Below are 27,282 nucleotides of genomic sequence, written 5' to 3'. Positions count from 1 at the left end.
TTTTAGCATTTATTTCCTCAGTATATTCAGCCTTAATTCTTCTGCAAAATGGAGGCACAGGCGACAATGTGGGACAAGCCACCATATTTTGGATACCTACTTAGCTGAATTTGTTTGACAGAAAAAACAGGAAACACTTTCCGATGCTATTTTGAAAGCTATTTCATGCCACTTTCCTCACAATTAAATTCAATGTTTTCTTTTAACCAGTTTAAGTTCATTTTATTTTCTTAATTCGTACTTATTGTATAGTTTATATATATATATGTATGTTTATTTATAATATGTATATATATAGATCAGGGTTAGTAGCCACAATTTATTTTTAAAAAATAAGCACCTATAAGCCCATTTTAAGGGGAAAATAAGGACCTGTCTAATTACATTATACACAACTGCATAACCTTAAAAGAAAAATTAGACTTGCAATTTAAAATATGAGAAATTCAGTATTTAATAAGAGAGAATGAGTATTTCCTCAACCATGGAAAATAATTGAATTTTAGAAGAACTACAGTTCAATTTACAAAACTAGTTTATAAGGAGAGTCGAAAAAGTATGCAGAACTATACTATATTACAAAATTTAACCCGTTCATGATGGGCACCTCTGTTACCGAAGCGTTATCTTGGCACGGCGCATTAACCGGATACGCCGTCTTGTGGGGATGGGCAATTTGCACTGCTAAGACTAACTTGTAAAAAATTTGTATAAATTAAATTTATCATCGATTTTGTTCCAAGTTTTGGTACATTATGAGAAGAACATTCAGGTAGTTGTCAGAATTAATTTTAAACCTTTATTGTTATATTTTCCTTAAAAATTTTATAAAATACTCATTCTAGAATAATATAATTTTTCCTTTATCTCACAATTAAATATATATGGAAAAATATCCAAACAATTGCAGATTTTATTTAACACAACACATAATTAAAATTAAAAAATATTAAAACTGTTTTTCATAAAAATTCAATGTGCAAACAACAAAAAGGAAGCAATATTTAAAAAAAAAAAAAAAAAAAAGACAGTGTATGATATTCTTTGAAACATGGGTGTACGCAAAGTACAACATTGCAAATGTCACAGGAACAGTATATCAGCAAATTTGTCTCATTTAGATTTATGTATTTTCTACAGTCAGATAGCGCTTTTGTTTTTGCCATTAAAAAAATAGAACACCAGCAATAGAACATTAAAAAAAAACTTTTGCTAAGCCATACAATATATTTGTCTCAATGCTGGAAAAATCTAAGAGTAATAACAAAGTCTCTAATGATAGAACATCTACTCCACTATCCGGTGATAAAAAATAAAATAAAAAAATAAATTAATTAAATTAAAAAGTATTCCAGAGCATCGAGGACATGTTCATTTGTTTATATGAAATGACGCAGTAAGAGCCATCATGTTACTCAACACTAACGAATTAGCATTTGTGTATATTCTTCTACTTTCAAATACCTATATTGCAAAAATAAAAAGTACCTCAAAGCATCAAGAACACGTGCATTTGCTTATATCAAATGATGCAGTTAAAGAGACATTACATTGCTCAACACCTACCCACAAATTTCCCTCTCATTCCGAAACAAAATACCAAAAATAAAAAACATTGCAGAAGAATGAAGGTACACATAACTTAACTTTCGATATATTTCCCCACAACAGACATACAGCTACATCTAGCGGCAAGAAAAAATATTAATTAAACATTCTATCTAAAAAGTCAAATGTAGTACGCCCAGCCATAGAATGAATTAAATGGCGATTCAAATATGACACACCCGGCCATGAGGTAATGTTCACTGCTGATGCACATATGACACGCCCGTACTGAACAGGTTAATGATGAAATTTCAGTTCAAAATAGAGAAAATAAATAATAACCCATATTTATTATTTTCGCTTGGCACCTAAAAATAATTACAATTTATTTTTTCACTCATATTTAAATAATTTAACTTAAATAAAAATTCTGAACTTTTTCTAAATTTTCATTGAATAACACTTTTTCCTTAACAGATATTGCAAGCAAAGTAATTTAAGCAACGCTTAATTTCTAAAAGCAGAAGAGCCCTATGGAAGATCATCCAGAAAGAGGAACAAGAGTAAATAAATAAATAAAATGACTATTCAAATCATTAATAATTTAAGAATCAAATAGTTAAAGTATCAAATTAATTTATAATTATTTAATTGCTATTAATAATTAATGTTTATTAATTATTATTTAATTAATTCATAATTAATTTATAAAAATAATGAAAGAATAAAGTAATTAAATAATTAAAATAAAGTATAAAGAGATAAATTACAATTTAATAAGTGATTTTTTGCATAATTTTATTGCTAAAAATAAAATCTTCTAGATCAAATTTCTACTGAAATAATTGTTCCATTACATAAAAAAGGTACAGGAGTCCTCTTAGTTAGGGCTCCGGTACGGTTGGGCTAGAATTAGAGTATGTCCCAGAAACTAAGAAGTAACGGAGCCGAGCTCCTGTGGGCTACTGCACAATTTAAGCTCTGAATTTAAGTAAAAAGAGGAAGATTTATGAAATCAGAAGATGGGAATTTGCTTCATGCAGCCATACTTTAACAGTAAAAGCATACTGGAATACTCGGAAATTGCCGAATATCTGAAAATTTTGCATAGTCGAGCATAACTAGAAAAAGAGGAGAGAGTGTAGATTGTAGCCGCTCTTTAGATTTTTCAGCTAAATAATGCTTTTAACATTCCGATATGTGCATCATATAAAAATAGCCCAACGGAACTAAAGAATATTCTGCTTAGCAAGCACAGTAAAATACTTTTAAGGTCTCATAAACAAATCTTAGACTGTACATCAAAATTAATTATCTCTGCAAAATATCGCAAACGTTATTGCGAAATATGTGCACCTTAATTCTTCCACACGTGATATTATGCAATTGGAATTCAACAGCTGCCGGTATTCGGAGAATAACTAACTAAACAAAGGAAAAGAAAGAGACTTACCAATCTGGGGTGTTTTTTATTCTAATTTTGAATCTGTGTTAAATTTTTGGAACAAAATCACTCTTTGCTTGGGCTGGTAGACCGCAGAACTTTTTTTTAGTCCTACTCAATCCAGATTAGAAAGTGACCCCCCCCCAAAAAAAAGAAAGAGTCCGTTGCTTGTTTTCCTGCAAACTGTGACGGTTTCAATATTCGAGATTTTGCAAAGAAAAGGGAGGACCACCTCAACTTTTGTACTGTATAATGCATTGGCAAAAAACAAATGATAATAATTATTATTATTTTGATTATTCGATTACTTTATTTAAGCCATTCTGAGTATTATTCCTTAGAAAGCTAATCTGTGTTAAAACACACCCATTTTTGAAGTTTAACTATACTTCGGCTCTTACTGCAAAAATATTATAAATATCCATACATATGCTCATAATATAAGCATAAAGATCATAATAAACACGAATATGACCTGACCACGCGGAATGAGAATGCAAATTATTAAATCCTGGTAGAAATTAAAACCTGTGTAGTCTTGGGTGCGAGAAAAAGAATACAGAATGTACCCGAAATTTTCTACCGCTTTCACAATTCTTCGACCAACAGAACAACGCGCACCTGTTTGTACTCGCTCCCACCAAAGCTTACGTTAATTCAGACAGCTATAACCCCAAACAAAAAAAATTTAATACCTTTATTTAATTATCATAATAAGAAAATTAGACTAAGAGGAAACAAAATTCCCGTAATCTTAATTTAATTACGACAAAATGTACATTTGAAATTTCAACACACACTTTCAGGGATATGCTTGAAATTCAAGGGCCTATGAAATAAAATTTGTAATGCATAGTTTAAAATTAGTTATGAACAAAAAACAGATCTGAAATTGAAACAGGTAAAAGCTTGCAAGTAATTTAAATGACACAAATGAAATTTAAACAGTAAAATTTTTCATTTCATTCATCATTTCATTTTTTCTTCGGTACACATTTTTCCAAAGAAAAATAAGTTTAGCTTAAAAAATGTCATGAAATTTACAATGAAACTTGAGATTAAGTACCATATTTTGAAAATATTGAGCTGCAATTTCATGATTTATAAAAAAATTTTAAATATTATTTAAATCACTGTGTTTTTATTTACCTGTTCAAGTAAAGGGTGAACTTTATTGCCCTCCTTGTCAACAGTTGGGCTATTAGTAATTACTCTTCCTACAGCTTGTTCCACTTGTGTATGAAGAAAATTATTCCATGAATATTTGAAAAACATATCCTTGGAAAAAAGATAAGATTTAAAACAGAAATACAAGAAAATAAGAATTTTGTTAATAATATTGTATACTTGCAAACAATAATTTAGGATAGGGGACTCATTCCCCAAGATTTCGGCTCCTAGTCACAATTTTACTGTGATAAATAGTATTTTTTTCTTTAGCACTCATTTAACTCTCTGAGTAGCACAGGATTTAGTATCAGGTCATAAAGAATTACTTTAAAACAGAACTCATTAGTTAAATTTACTTAAATTACAAACTTATAAATCTTATAATAAAGAAAATAGTCATGTGATATTTATTAAAATTTTTAGACCAAATTACATAATCACCTCAAACCAGAATATGTATTTGCTCAGCTAATGCAATGGCCCAGATGTTTAAATAGTTTTGTTTTTATACTTGCTACCAATAATTGGCTACAAAATCTTGTGTGTGTGACTAGATTACATATAATGGTCTAACAGCCATAGGAATGTTTTTATTTCAAATTTAAATGATATCAGTACAGTAGATTTTTTTTTTTATCAAGCTTCCATAAATATTAGTGGATAGTTCTGGTCAGTATGGTAGGCCTTGCAACCAGCACTCCAATTCATCTGAAAGACTGAGTTCTGGGCCAACTAGCTACTTTCATTCAATCCTATTGCCTCAAACTGCCCAGTCTTTGCTTTATAAATGAATATGTTAATATGCCTAAAGAAGAATAAGACAATCCCAATAAGTCGAGCCACAAAGTTAGCAGAATGGACAGACTGTAACTGTCCAATACTGATTTAAAGCTCTAAGTATTCATGGTACAATATCTCATGAAGCAAGAACACGCGAAGAAAAAAAAGGGCACCCCAGGTGAAGTTGCCCACTATCCATCACCACCACCATGAAATTTCACAATGTACTCTGGTAAGTAATACTACTGTCATAATTGTCATGCCTACATACATACATCAGATATCCACAACATACAGCAGAATTTAATCACTCCACAAGATGTTCGTCTTATTGTTCCCGAGTATAGTGTCAATGCAATTCACACCACTGCAGTTGAAAGGTACTATTCCATGTGCTAATCAGTGGTTCAAATCCTGAAGCTTCTTTGTGAAATCCAAGTGTAAAGCTTTCTGCCTGACTATATGAGAGCTTGCATCACTTCAGAAAAATCTGTAACCACAGAGTCTAATACAGTCTACCAGTGTAACTTAATCACATGTCAAAGATACTTGATAATTCTGTGTAAATAGTAAGATTGTAAATATTTCTTTGTTTTCTAATTTCCAAGTCTCAGTTGTAGTTTTAAAGCTCCACCTTCCCACTGCACAATTCCCTGATGCATATGATCCCTGAAACTTATCAACAATTTCACGGATTGAATCAATGGGCTCCCAATAACAATGTGAAAATATTAAGACCTACTTAGATCATGTTTTATATTCATTTTGATACAATTAAAAAGCAAAAAGCACTTTTATTAATGCACTCAAATAACGTACAAATAAATTCACAAGTCTAATTTTGAAGCAGTTATTTTTCTTAAATTTTTTGTGCAATTAAATATGGGTAACAATTTTTGGTACTAAAATGAATATTTTTATTTTAAAGTTTCTGTTCAGATACAAAATATTTGAATTCATATACGTTAACTAAAAATGACTGAAATTAAAAGATGGGATAAATTTTTTCCAACATGCATGTAGCAAATGTTGCTTTTACATGGCAGCACAACCATTCAAAATATTGTTACATATGGCTTTACTGGAAAGATCAATCCAAACATACAAAACAGCTCAAGTATCACACAAGAACAATGATGAATAATAAAAAAGAACAAACATTTATAAAGTAAAAATCAGAATAAATGAACAAGGCAACAGAAGTAAAAAGTTAAAATTTTTAACAAGGAAAGGAACATAAGAGATGTGGGCTTTACAAGGAGTTCATGAAAGCTCTGGCATTGCAATATAGTTTACTTATCTCACCACGATTCTGAGACTCTTTTATCTAGTTCTGGGCACATTAGAAGATGCTCTGCATTCATGATGCGCGAATTGCAAATTTGGCATATACTAGATGGAAGCATTCAAAATTTTTTCCAAGAATTTTTCCATTTCGATTTTTAACTTTCGGTTCAATATTTTGAATTTTCTTCTTAGAGTTACTTTAAACACACCAATCTTTAGTTTTGTAGTATTATGGCAAGAAAAAAGCTTACTATTTCAGAAGCTTTAGAACTTTTAGAAACCCTTTCTTTGGACAGAGAATTAGGAGCTTGAGGTGAAAGGTAGTGAAATGTAAATAAACATGACAGTCTTCTAAACATTCTCCTTTTCAAACCTGTAGCAAATATAGCACTGGAGCAAAAATCTTCTATTTTGAACTTACTATGAAATCATTAAAAAAGATATAAAAAGTCATAGTGAGTGATTTTTTTCTAAATTATGTAATTTTTTTACTAAAAAATATTATTTTGCAGATATGATCAATATTTTCTAAATAACTGAAAAACATTTTAATAAATTTTACATTTTTATTTTGCTACTAAAACTAGCAATTTATTTAAGCATGTTAGGAGAATTTACAATTGGGGAAAGATGCCATTTCACTGCTTCTACATGCATGGTGGGACAAGCTTCATGAATTATCTTAAAGGACAATTTTTCCCCCCATCAAGTAATGTTACATTACAAGCTAATTATCTCTGTGTAAAGTTATTCTTTCCCCCCACCCACCCAAAAAAAATTATGCACCAAAACCTCCAACTGTTAAACTGCTAAGTTTACTTAGGTAAATAAAGTAACAGAAAAAGGCTTTTTTAAAAAAAGTGTTATACCCAGCTGAAGGTAAAATGCAAGCATGTTATAATAAATAAACAAAACTCTTTGCTTTTTAAGTAAAATAAATAAGTATCATGGTTCTAAAAAGAACTTTCTTAAAAAATTTTACAAAAGCTGTCGGTTTCATTTTATAAAATATATTAATTAAAAAAATTATCCTAGTAAATAATAGTTAACCTAGTAAAATTTCTTGATATGTGAAGTCAAATGAAAAAAAAAAAAAAAAGTGTTACAAAATTAAGTCTCAGTAACTGAGAAAAGAATTATGTGTTTGCATCACCTTTAACTTTATATCAAATTTAAATTCAATACTTAGTGCTTCTTATTTTTAAATATGTTTCCATACATTTGAATCATTTGAAAACAAAACTAATTTTTTACAAAATATGGCTAAAAAGTATGCAAATATGTAAGAAAATTTACAATTTGGAAAATATATAAAAAGTATGTAAAAAAGACTAAATCCTGTTTGGTCATCTTTTTGAATAATTACAATTACTCAAGAAGAAATTAAAGAAATTTAATTTGAAAAGATTATTTAAGTTACTTAAACATAGCAAAGGACACAAGTGCTATTTGATTAAGGAATAGGATGCCACTGTGGAGGACTTTTCAAGGGAAATCGGCTCATATTCATGTTGTACACGGAGAAAAACCATAAAATTAGCCTGTTCACTGGGATTCAAACACAGGGATGAACGAACAGCAACTCAGCAGCTGAGCCACTGGTGGAGCATAATCATTAACACGTTGGACGGCTGTGGGGGTCACCGGTGGCCGGCACTTGACTTGGCTACAGTGCCGTGGGGGCCACCGGTCAGCAGCAATGCGACCAATAGTAAAAATACATAATTAGAGAAAATATCGATACTAATAAATTTTTAAATAACACCATTGTTACTATAATGGTTTGGAAATAATAAATCGCAAAAACTTAAATAACAAATCACAAAAGCTATCTATACGCCTTGGGGGTTACCAGTGACCCCCACCATGAAAAATACATTAAACACATTTATATAACTCATCTTATCTTCCATAGATAATGTTTCAGCATAATATACATCACATAGTAAAAAAAAAAATCATATTGGCACCATGGGCAAACCGTGTAAAATGTGTGCGGCAGCCAACATGTTAAAGAGATCTTAATGCTATGGGAATGAAATTTTGTGTGTTACTGTCAAAAAAATTGTACAGTTTTTACAAAGCTTGATAGAATCATAACTGGAATGAATAAAACAATATAAAAATATGAAAAAGTCAGTTTTTTCATTAAAAACATAATCTAATACAATGGTACATAACAGGCTTTTTATATATATCTTTATTCATCGCTTCCAAACACACACATCACAAAAAAAAAAAAAAAAAAAAAAAAAAAAAAAAAATTAAACTAATTAAATAACTTAGCAATAAAAAAAGCCAACAAACAAAGCTAATAAAAATGGGAGATACAAAACTGTCATCCTCTTTGTTCATTCTGTGCTATTTTCCACATAGATCTACATGATACTCTGAAGGAATCATATAAATGTCAAACTCTCACTACAAATCTGCCTGACTTTAAGATCCAAGTTCAAATGACACATAGCACTAATTAGATGGTAAAAACCACCATTAGCTACAACGTCTTCAAATGGCAGGGATAGTAAACTAATTTGCAGTAATTAAGAGCTGGAGTTAAACAAAAACAGCATCAAGACATTGCAATCCATATCAAATTAAATCATGTATTTGCATTCTTCTTTTCCTTCTAAGAGGACTAATTTGCAAACTTCTGAATGAATATCTTGAAGGTAAAGAACAGACAGGAAGAGGAGTAAATAAAAAATTGACAGTAAGGGAAAATTAATAATACCTTGGACATAACATCACTGAACATCAAGATTAAAAAAATAGAGAGAGAACTTACTATTGATTAACCTGCCTTGGATAAGGAGCAAATTTATATTTAAGTAAAGCAAAATTCAACATAAAAGAGATTTCAGTACAGTTCCAAAATTCTACAGCAGAGTCCTAAAAGTGCACTAACTTAGCCAGCAGCCTGGGATTATTTGAAGTGTAAGCATTTTTAGAAGTCACTAGCTAACAGTAAGGAAGTACACTGTGCAAAATAAACTGATCACACACTAAATCAACACATAAAAATTGTTATAAGAAAACCAACGAAGCAAATATTGATATTACATGATTAGACCAGCATACTTTTTAAGAATAAGCAGACGGTTGTCTAAACAAGATACAATTAGCAAACTTATAAAATAACCATTATTAGCCTGGGATGGTGAAAATAATAATATATAATAGAAAGAAAACTACTGCATCAAAGAGAGAATCTTCAAATAAAATGTTCAATCAGACCAATTAAAAAGACTGTAATCAACAACAGTTTGAGAAATCTATTATCTGAATACCTGAAATATCCAACTAAACTGTTAATGCACTAATGCTAAACTGTTAATGCAGCTAAACTGTTAACCTTCTGTGGTTATTCTTTGTTAAATACTCATTAAAACCACTGTAAGTGCCTTGCATTTCAAGTCTCTTACACAATTTAAATCAGACTTTCAGGAACTGTTATCACATGGCCTAGAGATGTTTAATATAGAAATACATTATTTTAATAAAATTGCTTTTGTGTTATAACTTAAATAAAAATTTCTATTGCGTAATAAAAGCTATGAAACAATGTTTCTTAGGAAATCACTGGCATTAATAGGCAATGAGGTGCTGCAATAAATTCACAAAGCTGTACTGGTAATTCCACAGTTTTGGAACTGCTTCTCTACAGTCTTTGATATTATTAAACTGCTGTTACAATAACATTAAGTTTAAAATAAAGTAATGTATTTGTTAATGAGACATGTCAAAAGAAAGCAAACACAATGCACTTACATGAAAGCAGTTTATAAATTGTAATTTACAGAGATTGCCATGCAACATACTTTGCAAAAGGTTACAATTTAGCAAAACATGAAAATTTACCCATACATCATAACTTGCAGAAAAATAGCTATTGTAAATGAGATACAAGGCATGCCAACTAATATCATAAAATAGCATATCATGCATTTGAAAATACAGATCAATATTCAAATTATTACCATCAGAACATTTATAGTCTTTAGTTCAGCAAGCTTCATATTAACGTCATGATTATTCGTTGAAAGTAAAGCTGTCAACAAATGAGCAACTTCTAAACGACAATAGCCAAGAGGTGGATCTAAGCATCCAATTGTTAAAGTTATGGCAGGTTTCTGAAAACAATGTGATATGTTAATCACAATAACATCTTCAACATTAAGCAAAATGCAAAAAGACATTAGACCTATAATCACGGGATTAATATGCAGTGTCCATAACACAGTACTAATATGCAATGTCCTTAAGAAAATTTTCCTTTACATACGTGAACATGCACAAAATAACAATAGATATAATTAAGATACAAAGATACCTTAAATAAAGTATGAATGTTAAATCTCAAACATGCATATAAAATATTCAGCTGCAAACTGCTAATGCACTATTTTGGCCATCTGCTATACAGGGTGAATCTGCAGCTATACGAGCAATATTCATCATAGAATGTATGGTCAGAACACAAGCGGTGAGATGGGTAGTTTTCCACTGTTACATTTAAAGCATTAACACAAGAATGAGAGGAGATACTTTTATTAACATTTTATTAACAGAATAATGCTTAAGAAATTGCTCAAAAGACCTTCCAGCACTAACGCAGGCTTCACACCTGCCGCATAGGGACTGATGCACATTTGCGAAGACACCTTTCCTGACTATCACAGGCAATGGCGATCCTCGCGACTAGATCCATATTGATTTCAACGAAGCACTCTTAGAATAGGCTTTTCATGTGGCCCCCACAGTTGATGGGTCTTGACATCAGACACAACAGCTCTGGCAACACCTCTCGTCGGAATGTGCGATTTCACAATCCAGACAGTGTGGCAGAAGGTATGGGCTAATCAAATGCTCATTCAGGACTGCTGCCCAAACATTTATAGAGATCCGCCACTGGAACGAGTGAGGATGTGTGGCATGCAGATTCATAGATGCCCATGTGCGCGATTTGTGGGTGTTAAAAACACCATCACTGGTAAAAGAGCTCTCGTCTGTAAACAGAACATGTGCACTAAAATCCAGCTGCTCTGCATTCTGATGCAGGCATCAACATGTGAAATCGATACGTGGCTGATAGTCCATTGTTGACAACACTTTTGTAGCATATGGCAAACTGTTATTTGGGTCACGTTTACAGCACGGGAAACTGTTCATGTGCTACACACCGGCTGATCTTACAACCTACACAAAATGTTTTCTTCAAGTTGCGGTAACCTGACGCTCTTTTCATGCCCTGTGTCTTACTCGGCTGCGGCAAAGGATCCCATTTCAGACAGGTGTTGATGCTAACACTCAAATGGTTTCTGATGTGGAGTGCGTCTCATCGGAAACCAGTCCCAGTAAAGTCTCTGTGCCTCACTTACATTTATGACTGCCACACAGTACACGAAGTGCATATCGACCATTTCATATTTTGTGAAACCAACCATCTTTTTTGGATCCCATAGCAGAAAATGGCACTCAGTGCAAGGACCTGCCCTTTTATACTATTTACATTGTCACCTTACAGCTTGTCTTTTGTGTTCCAATTACACATTCTATGACGAATACTACCCGTATAGCTGCGTTCTATCACCCCCTAAAAGTTTTGCCCACTTGTTCAGATACACCCTGTAAATTCTTCATAGTTGCTCATCAACTATAATGATTTCACTGGGAGAAACAAATCAATGGTGGGTGACAGAAAAGGACAACCACATGATATATATCCTCTTAAATGAACAAAAATTTTAATACTTCTAAAGCTTCTTTTACCCTCAGCAATTGAGTTGAGTGCAAGACTATAAAATTCTCAATATTCCAAACACATTCTTTTATGCTTAGAAAACAAGAGTATTTAAAATCACCCACATTGCTCTAATTTTTCTGCTTAAGCAGCACTCACATGTCAAACATTTTTTTTTCCTTATTGTACATTAGATGTAAAAAGTCTAGATGCAAAACTCAAGATATACATTAAAATAAACCTGTAAAAATATTTGATGAAGTTTACCAATTTAAATTATTTCCAATGCCTATTACTCATCAAAATTTGACAAATTCAGGAGCAAATTCTAAAGTATAAATTACTTATTTCAATGCTGGTCTAGTATAATGACTCAGTAATGGGCATACTAGAATTTACAGTTAACTTTGTAACTGGTTCCATTAAAATATTAATTAATAATACAACCAAGATTTTTAATTGAAACAGCTAAATATGTTTTTTAAGCATAACGAACATTATGTAAAATAGACTTTTAGCTTCACGAGAACCCAAGATGAATTATTTTTACAGCCAGCTTTTCTAGAGCTAAAACTGTTTCCATAAAATTTCACATCATATTTTGAGAAATACCTTAATTGGAAGAATATATATTTAATCAACTTGAAGAAAATACGCCTGTATCCACCTTTAGAAAACAACCTATGTCTAAAAGTCAGCATTATCCATATTCACATAATCACAATACACATTAAAATGCATTACAGTAAATAAAATTACATTACTGATTTTTGTTATTTAATTACAATACCTACCAGAATTGATAACACTCATTATGTAAAGATAAATATGAAAATAATGATTACAAAGATCCATTTACTTTTAACAAACGAAACTGAAGCATGACTACACCAGAATTAAAGGCATACAGTAAAATTTGAAGCTTTCAAATACAACCAAATCCTTTATAATCTAATATCGATTAATTACACAAAGAGACCTTGGTTAAATAATTGAGAACAACAATCACTTGATAAATTATATTAAGAATGGAAATCAAAAGAATTTTTGTTTTGTAATTAGATTTTAATATTCACTTACCGCAGGTGGTTTCAAAAGAAGATTATGAAAATTTTCTAAATAAGAAAGTATAGCTGTCAGTACATTATTTACACCATGAGATAACCTTTCTGCATCTAAGGCTGTCATCTGTTCTGTTTCATTACTTCTAGAAAGTGTTAAAAAGTACACTGGTGCGTTATCTGCTTGCAGAGGTTGATCACTCTGATTGGATGGAATCTGTTGAACTCCAGCTGGCCTAAAAGAAGATAACACCCAGACATTACACGAAGAGAATATATACATACACACAATTTGAAAAAAAAAAAAAAAAAATCAATACCACATTAATATAAGACAATACCTTTGTAAAGAAATTAATGCATAATTTTGCATCTAAATTATAGTTATAATCAGGTTTAAATAAATTGACAGAAAAAATTTCAAAATGAAACACTAAACTCCTAATAATTGTTATAATGATCTATTAAATATGGTTATAATAATATCCAAGATAAATCAAGTCAGTTAATCAAGTCGGTAACTTTTATCAAGCAAATCATTTAATGAAATCAGTAACTTTTATAAAGTAAGTAATTTAACGAAGTCAACAACATATATCAGTAACTTGCATAAACATCTTTTCATGCAGCCAATAATGCTGGATAATCTTCCTATTCTTGTTGCTTCATTCAGACTTATCATAAAAGGAAATCACAGGATTTGAGCTCTGGAGGACCATTCCTGCTGAAAGTGATGGCTTAATATTCTATTTTCGTAAACAGACGAGATTACGACGAAAACAATACGAATGATGTTTCATAATGAATGAATATCATACAGTTAGACAGTGTATTTATAAAATTCCTAATGCGTTAACAGTAAAATTGTCATATGATGTCAAATCACCAATTCATGGCTACACTTTGGCTGATGCAAATTACATACGTTTGTGTGTTATGAGATGACTTGGGAATAGCTATAATGGACTGGCAGACAGACAGAGCCGAATTTAACATAATTTTATTATTGGATAAAGAAAGCTATTTTTGGAGGCAATATTTGCTTCACCCATAATAATATTCACCCCATAATTTTGAAAACTATGGCATATTATATTTTTAACAACAGAAGATACTGCTGAGCGGCAAACAGATGTAGGTTAATTAAGCACAAGCAAGCACAGAAAGAGAATAGTTGGACTACAGTAGAATTTATAGTCATTTTTTTCTTTTATTTTGATTGGCTAAGAACTATACAATGCAAAAGGTTAAGATGACATAATGCAGAATTAGTTTTCCAATATGAAGCTGTTTTGGAAAAGCTATTATTATTTTTAGAATAGAGAGGGGGAAGTGCCCAAATTAAAAACAGAAATTAAAGGGTTATTCCTAATTTAATGCATAATTTAAAGTTACTTAATTTTTATTTTACATATCTCCCCCTTCAAGGAGAAAACGACTTGGCAACAGAAAAACCCTTTGAGCAAAATTTTAAGAGGAAAAGAAAGCATTACAGCAGCAGCAAAAGGGAGAATAATTTTGTATAATGTATACAGTTCCAATAAGACAGCAAATTAATGGCCTCAAATTCATAAATTAAATTTCCAATTCGAAAGTCCGAAATGCAAATTGGTAAAGACCTTGAGTTGGCTGGAAAATCACATAAGAAATTTTGCAGGATTGCGAACATCTTTCATAAAATGTATGCATTGTTACCAATATATTTCTATTGCACATTCAAGAAATTCTATTAAAATTAATACATCTTTACTTATAAAATGAAATCTTACTGTCTTACTGCAGAATAATGTAATAATATACAGAAATGAAAAAAAAAAAAAAATACACTATAATAAACTTTGCTGAAAAAATGGCAAGGTCCTCTGTAAGTAAATCAGCAAAACTACAACTTGTATATGTTGATGGCTGTGGGATGCTTAACTGCAATTAAACATAAAGACCTCCAATCCTTATACAAGGTAACTGGCTTTCAGTATTATATGAAAAATCAGAATTTTAATTTAGTTTATAATATGGACTTCTAATAAAAAAAAGAATAAATACAGAAAATTAAAATTCAAGTTAAGACAAATAACTTGTATTCTAAAGTTATGTCTTAGAAATTAAGTAAATAAAATCCAACATTACCCTAATCAATTATAATAATAATAATTTAACTGTGTGTTGTGTGTGCATGGTAGCATTTTGCGCTGAAAGTATAATAGGATGAATGCGATCAAAAAGTACGACTACTCAGTTAGTTCAAGACCATAGCTGACTCTATTAATAATAATTAAAAAAATAGTTTTAATTTAAATTTAGGTATTAGAGTCTTTCTAGGGAGATAACAGGCATGTGCTATCACTGCTTTCCACATAGCTTTTATAAGACTTTGAACATAGTGAATTATCCCTTGGGAAAACTGACATTCCAAATTCAAAACATTTTATACTATTTACAGAAATCATTCCAAGAATTTTAATAACTTATAAACTATCAAAGTGGACTCTAAAGCCAGCTTACAGATCATATAATAGTTTGTAATTAGATCTTGTCATATTTATAAATTACACTTTTATATGTTTTTATACATTCAGATATGATAAAATTCATGAACCAAATCACAGAGCATAGTGAAACCAAATTTTAATCCTATACAATCCTCTTCAGAGATTCTATTCTGCCTCATTGACGTCACTCTTTCCTTGCAATTCCTCTGCACTACTGTAAACTTTTGCCTAATAGCTATTTAAAATTCTAAGACTTTCCAAGCTTCGAAATACTACTGTAAATATTACACATCCTCTTTTGCCCCTTGCTTATGCCTAAAAAAGTTATATGTCTCACTTAGCTGTATTTTTACACTACTTAAAAAGGTGCTGGTACAAAAATTGTGAGGCAGACAGATCTTAGTAAAGAGTTGGCTAGTGAAGACTAAATTCAGCAAAATCGTATTTCTCAAGAACTGTGCCTGTCCAAAATAAAAATTACATTTAAACCATCAAGATAGCTGTGATTTTACCTAAAGTCATCATTTATGCAGCAGTTTTCGTCCTCATAGCTAAGAAGTGATTGGTTTCATCTTCTCTAGCCAACTCTCTAATGTTCTATCGACGTACCAATACATATGCATGTTTATTGACTTTTGGGTCTACTTACATATGACAAAATGAATGTTTTAATGTAACCTAAACACTTCAGACTGTTTAAAGTTCACCGAGGTACAAGACCATATTTAAAAAATCTATAAAAATTTTCTCTATTTCTTAGAGAAGTATATCGGGTTGGAAAATTTTGGTTCTACTTACACTTAAAGAAAAGTCGATGCAAGTAATAACAAATTAAAATGCATTAATCAATAAACCTGCATAATTTTGGTTGAACAGTTTCAAGACATATATAAAATTTGGAAAATAGCTCTAAAAATTAATGAAAACAGGTTAATGAGAAACAAATATGGGGTTCTCAATTCAAATAATTTTTAAATCATTAGATGAAAAGTCATATTTTGTGACAGCTTAAAAAATGAATACCTAAAAATTTTATTTTATCCCGCAATGGAGTAAAACACATTTAAAATTGAATATACACGTAATGCAAAATGTAATGCCTAAAAAGCACACTCAAATGAGTAGAAAATTTGGATATCAGCATGTTTTGAAAGGAAAGCACAAAAACAGGCAATCGAAGGGCAACAAGTTATGTTTTAAAGCAAAAAAAATCACTAATATTTTGGTTTAAGAAGCATATCTTTTTGTCAAGAATCACAGCCTAGTGACAGCCTAGCACTGAAGTGCTAAATATTCAAAAAACCATGAGAACTTTAGCCCAAGTCAAGCTTGTTCGATCTAATCCCAAAATCTGATTTATCAGCACTAGACTCAGTGTTCATGCCAATGAATCTCTGAAATATAAATCATATGACCAACAACTGGCTTATTAATGAAGTCCTTTTCACTTTGGCAAGTTCTATTAGCACATCTTGGAATATCAAAAGATTTTGAATCATAGAGGATGTTAATCAATATCCTAAGTATGTAAGATTTCAATAGACATTTCTTTCTTGAACAAAATCCTTTTTCAAAGTATTTTTCAATACTTTAAATTCTTCCTTGTAGGGTTCTAGTTGAGCAGAAGATTAAATCAGTTCTTTAGACCTTGTTAGACTGTCAAGCAAGTTATCGCTCTAGTCTGAATTAATATGACAAAGTCCTGATAAGGTTAAAATAAACTTTTTATTAGATCTTTAAACTAAATAGGAGGCACCACTTGCAGGTACTTAAAATTACAGAAGCCGAAATTAAAATCTGAGGTAATATAGTCTTATATATATATAATATAGTATAAATATCATTCACACACTGCAATTTTTGACAAATTAAATTTCACTCTGTGAAAATTTCTGTCTAAGACACGAAAAAGTGTGAGAAACTAGACAATATGTAACTTCAAAAAGCAGTCAAATTCAGTGATGACATACCGAAATTTGCAATTTATCTGAATGTGTTTCATTCTTTCTAAAAAATTTATTAAGGTATACTTTAAATGTATTATGGGAATGCAGCAGATAAAAAATATACATACCCCTGCTTTTTGAATGTCAATAAAGCCAATAGAACCAATACACCATTTACAATAGCACTCTCTTTTTTCACATCTTTGAACATGTGATTCAGTAATTCAGTCACAACTTCAACACTAAAAGTCAGAAATTATATCTTTACATTTTCACTAATACATAACTATTGTAAAAAAATATAGCCATAAGATATGAAATTACATAAATTTTCATTTAACTGCAAATTACATTGCTCGGCCAAAAATATACATAACATGGTTTTTTACTTAAATATAATTTCACAAAAAACATTTAATTTACACATTTTATTTCAATGCTAAATTTTATACAGAGTTGAATTTTTAATTTTGATACTTTATTTAACTACAAATAGAGTAAGGGAAATTATAACTATCTTCACTCAAAATTTTCTTGAAACTAATGAATATTTCATGTAGTACATACATTTAAAAATGATAGTTACAACCTTCATCTTTGCAGGAAAATAATTCAATAAGATATGATTTATTATTCAAATTACATATATACATAAAAACAGTTTATTTACTATGGAAAAGGGATGTTTCATACAGGGCTTTGAAAGCACACTGTCCTTTCGGTTTATGTTACACATCAGGAAAATAACAAAACATTGTTAATTCAATCATCCACCAGCATAAAAATCAAAATTCACTATTATTTAGTTGTCATACACTCTCAAATAAGGTATTTAACCGCTTGCCTGATTATCTCAAGTTATCCCGGGTTCGTATACAGTGGTGGCCAAAATTGTGGACACTTTTGGAAATTTTTATGTTTTTGAAATTTGTATGCTTATAGAAAACGTTACGTTTCACAAAATGCAAACTTGTATATATCATTTTAAAGAGAATTTATTACTAAATTCAATACAAAACACAAAATTCAATTATTTGCAATACAAAAAAACGTTAAACGATAATAGTTATCGATATACATTAGATAGTGATGATTGCAGTGAGTTATCAGTACTTAGTAGGGTACCCTTTATTTTTGATTACAGCTTCACATCGACGTTTTATTGAGCAGACAAGATTTTTAAGCTCTTCTATCTTTATTACATGATGCCAGGAAACAATTATAGCCTCAATTAGTTCCCTTTTATTTGATGGGCGCCTCAATCAGACAAGAGTTTTCAAACGATTCCACAAATTTTCAATAGGATTGAGGTCAGGACTGTTTCCTGGCCATGACAACAATTTAATGCTCTTTGTACGAAACCACTCTTTCGATATTTTGGCCATGCGGCAAGTAGCAGAATCTTTCTGAAAAATAAACAAAGCATTGTTGGGAAAGAGATCTCGAATGGAAGGTAAACGTTTTGGTTCTAGAATACTGTCAATGTACTTTCTGGCATTCAGTGTCCCATCGATGACATGAAGGCGACCAATACCATCTGCTGACATGCATGACCAAATCATAACACTAATTGGGTTCTTCACAGTTGCTTGAATGCAGTCAGGATGTAGCTCTTCTCCTATTCTGTGTCTTACATATTTTTGCCCATCACTACCGAATAACGATATCTTAGTTTCATCACGCCATATAACTTGTGACCACTGATCATTTGTCCAATTAATGTGTTCCTTTGCTCATTGTAGTCTTTTTTTTTTTTTTTTTCCATTGCTGAAAATTAAGATAAGGCTTTTTTCATGGAATTCTACCTCTCAGTCCAACATCTGTTAATCTAAGACACAATAATTAAGACACAAAAATAACGTAATATAACGCTGTAATTTTGTAAATATAACACTGATTTTTGTTGTTTGACTTCTGAATTGGTATCTGTTAATCTTCTGACTGTTCTTGAACTGACAGAAACACCAGCATCATTCAGATCACTTCCGAGGCCGCTGATGACATTTTTCTATCTTGGAGACATAGTCTTTTTATTCTTCTGTCATCAATAGATGTGGTGCACCTTTTTCGGCCTTTTCCTTCTTTGTTTTTTATTGAATTTGTCTCCTGATATCGTAAACAAACTTTCGGACTCCAGATGTAGTCACTGAACCACCCACCTGTCTTGCAATTTCAGCATAGGGAAAGACCACTTTCTCGTAACACAATAATATTACATCTCTTTCTAGGTGTCCAATCTACTCTTTTATTTGATGTCATTGCTTCTTGACTAAATATTAAAAATTTTTACAAAAATTCCTACTTGTAATTGCAGTGTATAAGAAACAGGTCCTCTTTCTACAGAATAAAGCAAAATAATGAATTGTTTCAAGTGTAAACATGATGTCAGCTTCTACTGGCAGTTACTAACATTTGATTGGTTCTCAGAACAAGAACAGTGATTGGCCAGGAAAGCTAGACATTACAAACCACTTCATAACTTTGTTTTTTATTTATATTAAAGTACATATAACTTTTTTGTATTGCAAATAATTGAATTTTGTGTTTTGTATTGAATTCAGTAATTAATTCTCTTTAAAATGATATATACAAGTTTGCATTTTGTGAAACTTAACATTTTCTATAAGCTTACAAATTTCAAAAACAAAAATTTCCAAAAGTGTCCACAATTTTGGCCACCACTGTATATTGCAGTTAATTATTATCCCGAGAAAACTTGGGCGAAGCAGAATTTGTCAGTACGATTTGTTTTAACACGGTTTTACTCGGCCTCGAGGAAATGAAAGGAAATATTCGGGTTTTATTCAGCAGTTTGCCAAGTTCTGTTGGTTTCACAGTTCTTTTGGCGGAACTGGTCACGTGTTTTCCCTATTGTCTAGTATACGTCGGCTTGTGAATTAGTTATGTATAAAGAATGATATTTGTGTTGAAAAAAGTAAAATAATGGCGATGATGCAAGATAACGAAAGCGATGATTTTTCAGATAGTGATTATAACCTCAAGGCATTTTTCACAGGTTATTTCTGCTACTGAAAAAAAAATCCAATCCAATGAGACAGTGCCTCTGTGCTCTCGTACAATAGATTCCAGAAGTAAGCCAGTAAGATAAGAGACCAGATACCAGTGTATAGAATGTCAGGTATCACTTTGAGTTGTCCCTTGTTTCAAAAACTATCATACAATGACAAATATTTATTTTTTTTATTTGCCCGAGATAACTCGGGATAGTAAACTATTTAAACTAAATGCTTTTACAACTGTAAAAAATTAAAAATTCAACTTAAAACCTATATATTGTTTTGTTTTGTTTTCTTGCATTTAATAATAAAATAAAAAAATGTGATGATTTTTTGCAATTTTTTCAAAAAATTTTGTAAGGGAAGCGGTTAATATATTTATTATTATTTTTTATTATCTTGCACAAAATGCAGAAAGATGATTTCTTTCAAATATTCAGCCCTTACTGATGTGCTCAAATTATGTTTTGATTGAAATTTGCAAGCATACGCAAGTTTAAAAATTGTTTAAGTCTTTACTGTGGTTGGACTATAATTTCAAGCAAGCAACAATACCTACAATGGAAGAAAAGCTATCCAGATATAGAAAAACACTAACTTATTCTTCATTAAATAATTAATACGAGTAATTTTAAATGAGAGTAATATTTTGCCAAGTCAAATTTTGAATTTCATTACATAATTATAAATTACAAAACATACAAATATTTACTAAAGTAATTCAAACAAAATATTGAAACATACTTTACAATCCATGAGAACACAGTTATTGTTACATCAGCGTACATGTAATACAATCATTTATCCAATTTAAGCTTAAATGAGGCCAAATATTTAGAAGCCCCCTTTCAAAGTACTTCAGATTTCTGAAATGAATGGCAGCAGTAATGATCTTTTCATCATGGGACATATCAAAGGGGTTCCTCAATACCATCAATACTGCAATGAATGTTACCATAATCTGAAAAGATTCGGCTTAACAATAGGAAGGCTAGCTCATCAGGATCCCGCCTTACATGCCCTCCAGACTGTGTGTGGGGATAAAATCAACATCAATGGAAAATTAAACATTAAATGATGGTTGGGAGGTGCTGTCTACCATTATAAGGCATACGTAGCAGATATTACCAACCCCTCTATAATTGGATTAGACTTTCTAAGCAAATAATTTCTCCTTGAACTTTAACAAACTACATTCTGCCTCAGAGGACATAACCCTATTCGGAATTAAAGATGAAGGAGTTAAATGCATCCACCAAATCATAGCTCAAGATAAAATCACAGTACCAGCAAGAACAGAAAGTTTACTTCTTGGATGCATAGCCGTAAACAGAAATTTGCAGTATGGTATAATGGAATATCCCAGAAACTGTAATAACACACCAAAAGTACTAGTAACTTCACTAGTCGTTGGTTTATAGGTGTCGCCATCCCAATGAGAGTTGCCAAAGTCAGTGATAAAGTGAAAATCATTAGGAAAAGTGAAGTGTTTGCAGCATGTACTCCAGTGACCTTGTGTCTTCGTAGACCCTAATATCAGAGTTATTGCAGAATGCATAACTAAGCTATGAAGACAGAAAAGCTGCTGAATGTAGATGAATTTCAAGATCTGTCATAGAACCTCGGGATGTTTTCACCTGCTCATTTTGTGACATAGGTTGAATCAGTTTGACACAGCACAGAACTGATAGAGGGGATCAACCACCAATCAACCAAGGCATATCCTGATTGGTAAACAGGAAGAGGTATGAAAACTTCTAAAGGACATGCTAGAGAGCAATATTTTGAAGTCTTCAGAAAGTCCTTGGGCCTCTCCCATCATCTTGTTCAGAAAGAAAGAAGGGTCAACTAGATTTTGCGTTGACTACTGCTGGTTGAAGGAGGTTACGAAGAAAGATAACTACCCTCTTCCTAGAACTGACGATTCTCTGGAAACTCTTTCTGGAAGCAAGTGCTTTCCAACACTTGATTTAAAGAGTTGATATTGGCAGGTAGAGATACACTCTGATGACTCAGAAAAAACTGCATTTACTTATGGACAAGGACTTCAAGGCAGTTCAAGGTAATGCCATTTGGATTATGTAATGCGCTGACGACACTCAAATGCCTTATGAAGACCATGGTGAGACGACTTTCCTACAAAGTCCATCTTATATACCTGGATGACATCAACAACATTGGGAAAACGTCTGAAGAGCATTTGGAAAATATTATAAAGGTTCTTCAGAAATTGAAAGAAGCCAATCTAAAGTTAAGTCCTGGCAAATGTAAATTATTCAGACACGAAATGACTTACCTTCAAACATGTCATCTCTGCCAAAAGCATGTATACGAATCCAGAAAAAGTGTTAGCAATTAAAGACTGGAGACGCCCCAATAATGTCCAATAGCTGAGAAATTTTCTGGGGCTTTGCATCTACTATAGGAGATTTGTGAAAAACTTCCCTTACATCAAAAGACTCCTTCACAAGCTGACAGAGAGGAAGCAAAAAAAAAAAACTTAAGGACAAAAGTATGTGAGGAATGAGGATGCATTTACCAAACTGAACGTGGCTTTAACATCTGCTCCAATTCTAACATATCCTCAGCTCAACAAACCATTCATTCTTGACATGGAAGCAAGCAATAATAGAGTTGGTACTGTTTCGCCCCAAGAAATAAACGGTCAAGAATATGTTGTGGCACACTGGAGCAAGTGTCTATCGAAACTGGAGAGGACTTACTGTGTCACCAGGAAAGACTTGCCCACCACAGTTACAGCTGTAGAGTATTTCCATCATGTTCTCAAGGGCAGAAAAATCTGCTTTGCATATATAATGCATAAATGACTTGACTTTTAAATTTTAAGAATCCAGAAAGTCAAATAGCTAGATGATACAAAAACTCCAGTAATATGATATCATTATCTGTCATCGGAGAGAATCATCACAATGCCGATGCCCTGTCTAAAACAGCACACCCACAAAGCTGCCGATATTGTTCCAGGGTTGAAGCAAAATATAGCCTGTTTAAACCAGTCATAAGTCAAGTTATGAATTCAACATCCCCTGACCCAGACAGTGACAAAGAAGTCAGCTGCATCTTGTACCAGAAGTTCAAATTGGATGATGGAAAGGCATTCTGATGCTGCCGACACTTTCAAGACCCCAAATCCTGGACGTCCTTAAACAATTACATAGCAGTCTAACAGTGGGCCACTTCGGTATAATGACGACTCTTACATAGTGTTCGAGACTGCATGTACCGAAGTAATGCAACAGCTGACATACAGAAGTGGTGCCAATCTTCCGATGCCTGTGCGGGCCGGAAAGGACTGAAGAAGCGCAACTAAGGGAAGATGCAATCTTTTAATACAGGAGCGTCTTTTGAAGACATCGCCTTTGACAACCTGAGACCTCTACCATGAACTGCTGATTGCAACAAATATGTTCTCGTTGTCAATGATTGCATCACAAAATAGCCTAAAGCATATCTCATTCCTAATCAAAAGGCTGTCACAGTAGCAGAGGTTATGATACAACATTGGATTTTTAGGTTTGGAATGCCTCTTCAGTTACACTCTGATGAAGAAAGGAATTTCATCTCGGTTGTAATTTAAAAAAACTGTAAGTTACTCCACATCAACAAAACACAAACGATACATTTACATCCCTAATCAGACAGAACGATAGAAAAGTTTAATCGAACCCTCCTTAATCTCTCACTGATGCTTTACACAAAAAAACAGAACTGGGACCAGAAGTTACCCCTGTTTTTAATGGCCTATCACAGTGCTGTCCAAGAGACTACCGTCTATTATTCCCCATTTCAGATGCTCTTCACTCATAATCTCCACCTGCCTTCTGATCATGTTCGGTCGTCCTGCGAATCTGCCTTCATCACTTAAGAAGTACATCAAAGATCTCCAGGCATGGTTTAAAGTGGTGCACAATTTTGTTCCAGAGTAAACTTACTGGCAGAGAAGATGAAGACCCGATATGACATGAGAGCTACAGGACATCAATTCAACGAAGGTTACAAAGTATGGTTATGGAATCCAACTCAATAGAAAGGACTTAGCCAGTCATCACACATTTCTAAACTTAGCCAGTCATCACACATTTCTAAACACATTAAAATAAGCTAGTACCTAACTATGGTTGCAGTATAGTCCCCATAATGTACACTGCGAAAAAAGGGGGAATGGTTCTATATATCCCGTTCTACTGGGCCAACTGAACAAATTCAAATTGTGTTTTTCATGTCTCAAAAGTGCACCTTAGGATACATATTAAATTTCTATATAGCATCATTCTAGAATAGGTATTTTGACACAAAAATTGGACTTTTTCTGAAATGACATGACAATTTTTTCCCACGTTTCAATTCTACGACTGAAATTATGCCCAAGTATTAAATTTTGTAATATTTGGTGTGAAATTTATAGAGATATTCACAAATTTATCTTGGAGTATTTTTTTCAATTTTCACAAAAAAACAATTTACTTCTCAAACTTCTTAAGTTATGGCAACCTATTTTCCTTTTCTTTTTTGCATTGCAAACGAGTGGGAAAAAGTCATCGTTCATACTTTTTAATTAATTTAAAGTTAACACTTTAAAAATTCATTTTTTAAATTAATTTTAATTTTAACAAAGTGCGTAAACCACATTTGGCATTATTCTTGCTCAGAAAAAAATGCCAAATTTCAAAATGCATCAATATGTAAATTCATGTACATCTTAAAAAATTTTGCATATAAAATCTAATTTTTTCCAGTTGTGCCTAGAAATACATCTACTTTAAGATGATGTTACAAATTTTTTCGTAACAAAAATTTTTTTTGAAAAATTTATAAAAATATTTAAAAATACAAATATTAAAAATAAATCATAAAAAATGCACAAATTATATTTGGATTAAGCCTGAATTCTGGAAAATAGAAGTAAGTAAGTTTAATAAAAAAAGAAATATTAATAAATATATATATCAAATTCAAGTAACATTCAGGAGCTAAAATTTTGAGAGCTAATTTTTTAAAAACTACTGATGCGAATTTTACAAGACTTGGTAGTTTGGCATAATTTGAGTTGTAGAATCAAAATATGGAAAAAAATTGGCATGTCATTTCAGAAAAAGTCCGATTTGAGGATCAAAATACATATAATAAAACACTATACATAATACATATCCTAGGTCACGCTTTTCGAGACATGAAAAATGCAGTTCGAATTTCATTAATTGGACTAGTAGAACAGCAGATATAGAACTGTCCCATTTTGTTTTTTGTGCAGTGTACATTATGTAAATAGTGTACTATGACCATGGCGCTATTTTTGTATATAAATTTGTAAATTTATTTGTTGACTTAATGTTTGTTTTGTTATTTATTGAAATTATTGTCTTAGTATTGCATTCTTTTCCTTAGTTGTGAGTTCGGCCAGGGATTGTACTGCCCGGGGCATGCAGTCCTTGGGAAGGGGGCAATGTTACAAATTTTGCAAATATGTAAATAACTTTAGTGAAACTGTAGTGTTTTTTTTTTAAATAGTGCAACATGAAAATCTAAAGAGGCAAAGCTTTGCTCAAAAAGTTAGAATACAGGGGCAATCTATATAACATTTAATAAATGGCTGAGATACTAAATTGGAGAGATATTGCCAAGATAGCGATGGTTTTGGCATCTTATTTTTGTAGCCAAACTTGGCAAGCATTTGAGGACATTTTGGTCCAGTCCCCGTATAACTAACTAAGTATTGTAATTGATAGCTGTGATCGTACTCAGCCCTTATATGTCTTCCAGTAATTTTAAGAAAAGGAATTTACTAGATTTCTTGGTGTCCAGGTGAAAACTATACAAAACCACAAAAAGCACCTACTCTCAGTTGCTGTTTAGTTCGACGTGAGTTTGGAGTAATTAGGTATCTCCATGTGAGCTTCGTCTATAGATGCACTTCACATTATGTTGTGTTTAAAATTTTAATAGTTTGAAATGTACTACTGATTGTACTCTGATACTTGTCAAAATTTTCTGAACCATGAAGAGCTTCTTTTGGTAATACAAATTCTATCAACAAAGCTTTGGTTCTGTATGTATTGAATCTATTGTGAATCCGTACGTATGTAGCATTTACCCCTCATGACTTTTATACCCTTCATTATATTTCACAGAAAATTATAATTGTTCCCAAGTATCCTTACCGATATTATAACTCAGGTTATTTATGAATTGACCATTTGTCATGAATGATAAATGCACAGTATATCAATTTCAAGAAAATAGTGACATATGTTTGCTTCAATTTACAAGATATATAATGCTTGTTACAGATTGTACAGCATAGAAATTATTTTGCACAGTAAACAGTATTTTGGAATTATTTACAGTTTGTTGCAAAGTTTTTGATAACTAATATCAGTGAATGCAGGCAGAAAGAAGAGAGTTGAAAACAAACAGAATATGAAGAATAAGGAAAGCTAAAACAAATAGAATACAAAGAACAGCAAAACATAAGGCAACACAAACTGGAGCTGGCATGAATTCATGCAAAATCACCGAAACGCAATTCTCAAAACTCTGTTATTCTCACTGGTCCTGAAAAGAAATTCGATCTACCAAAATTAGAGTTTATGCAGTTTAATAGCGACATTAAGAACTGGCTACCCAAAAAACTCATAATAATTATAATCACCTTCTCATGGCACACATAAATACTGCTGGAGGGTGTGTAGCAGTCTCAAGAGCTATTCAAAAACACTCGCACAATGAATGAGTTAAAATGTTGGAAACTGTCACAAGAGACCTATTTTGCAGCATTG

The 27,282-nt window shown here is 31.8% G+C and overlaps 1 protein-coding gene across 7 annotated transcripts in view; it reads right to left on the bottom strand.

Annotated features, from left to right (window-relative positions):
- LOC118204247 (serine/threonine-protein phosphatase 6 regulatory subunit 3-like) overlaps window positions 1-27,282 on the bottom strand; it is a 135,954-nt gene that overhangs the window by 61,716 nt on the left and 46,956 nt on the right. For all 7 annotated transcript variants that reach the window (XM_085817157.1, XM_085817152.1, XM_085817156.1 and 4 more), the window contains 4 exons: window positions 17,597-17,710; window positions 13,053-13,269; window positions 10,210-10,362; window positions 4,142-4,270 (listed from right to left, as the gene is read on the bottom strand). In XM_085817157.1, coding sequence (XP_085673283.1) covers window positions 4,142-4,270; window positions 10,210-10,362; window positions 13,053-13,269; window positions 17,597-17,710 — 613 coding nt within the window. The remainder of the gene's footprint in view (window positions 1-4,141; window positions 4,271-10,209; window positions 10,363-13,052; window positions 13,270-17,596; window positions 17,711-27,282) is intronic.

The sequence above is a fragment of the Stegodyphus dumicola genome, chromosome 5, assembly GCF_044657685.1.
Source record: "Stegodyphus dumicola isolate Sdum_Otavi_A_Nest chromosome 5, ASM4465768v1".
NCBI classification, from domain to species: domain Eukaryota; kingdom Metazoa; phylum Arthropoda; class Arachnida; order Araneae; family Eresidae; genus Stegodyphus; species Stegodyphus dumicola.
Note: the sequence above shows the minus strand (reverse complement) of the source record. Positions and strands in the feature narration are given on the sequence as shown.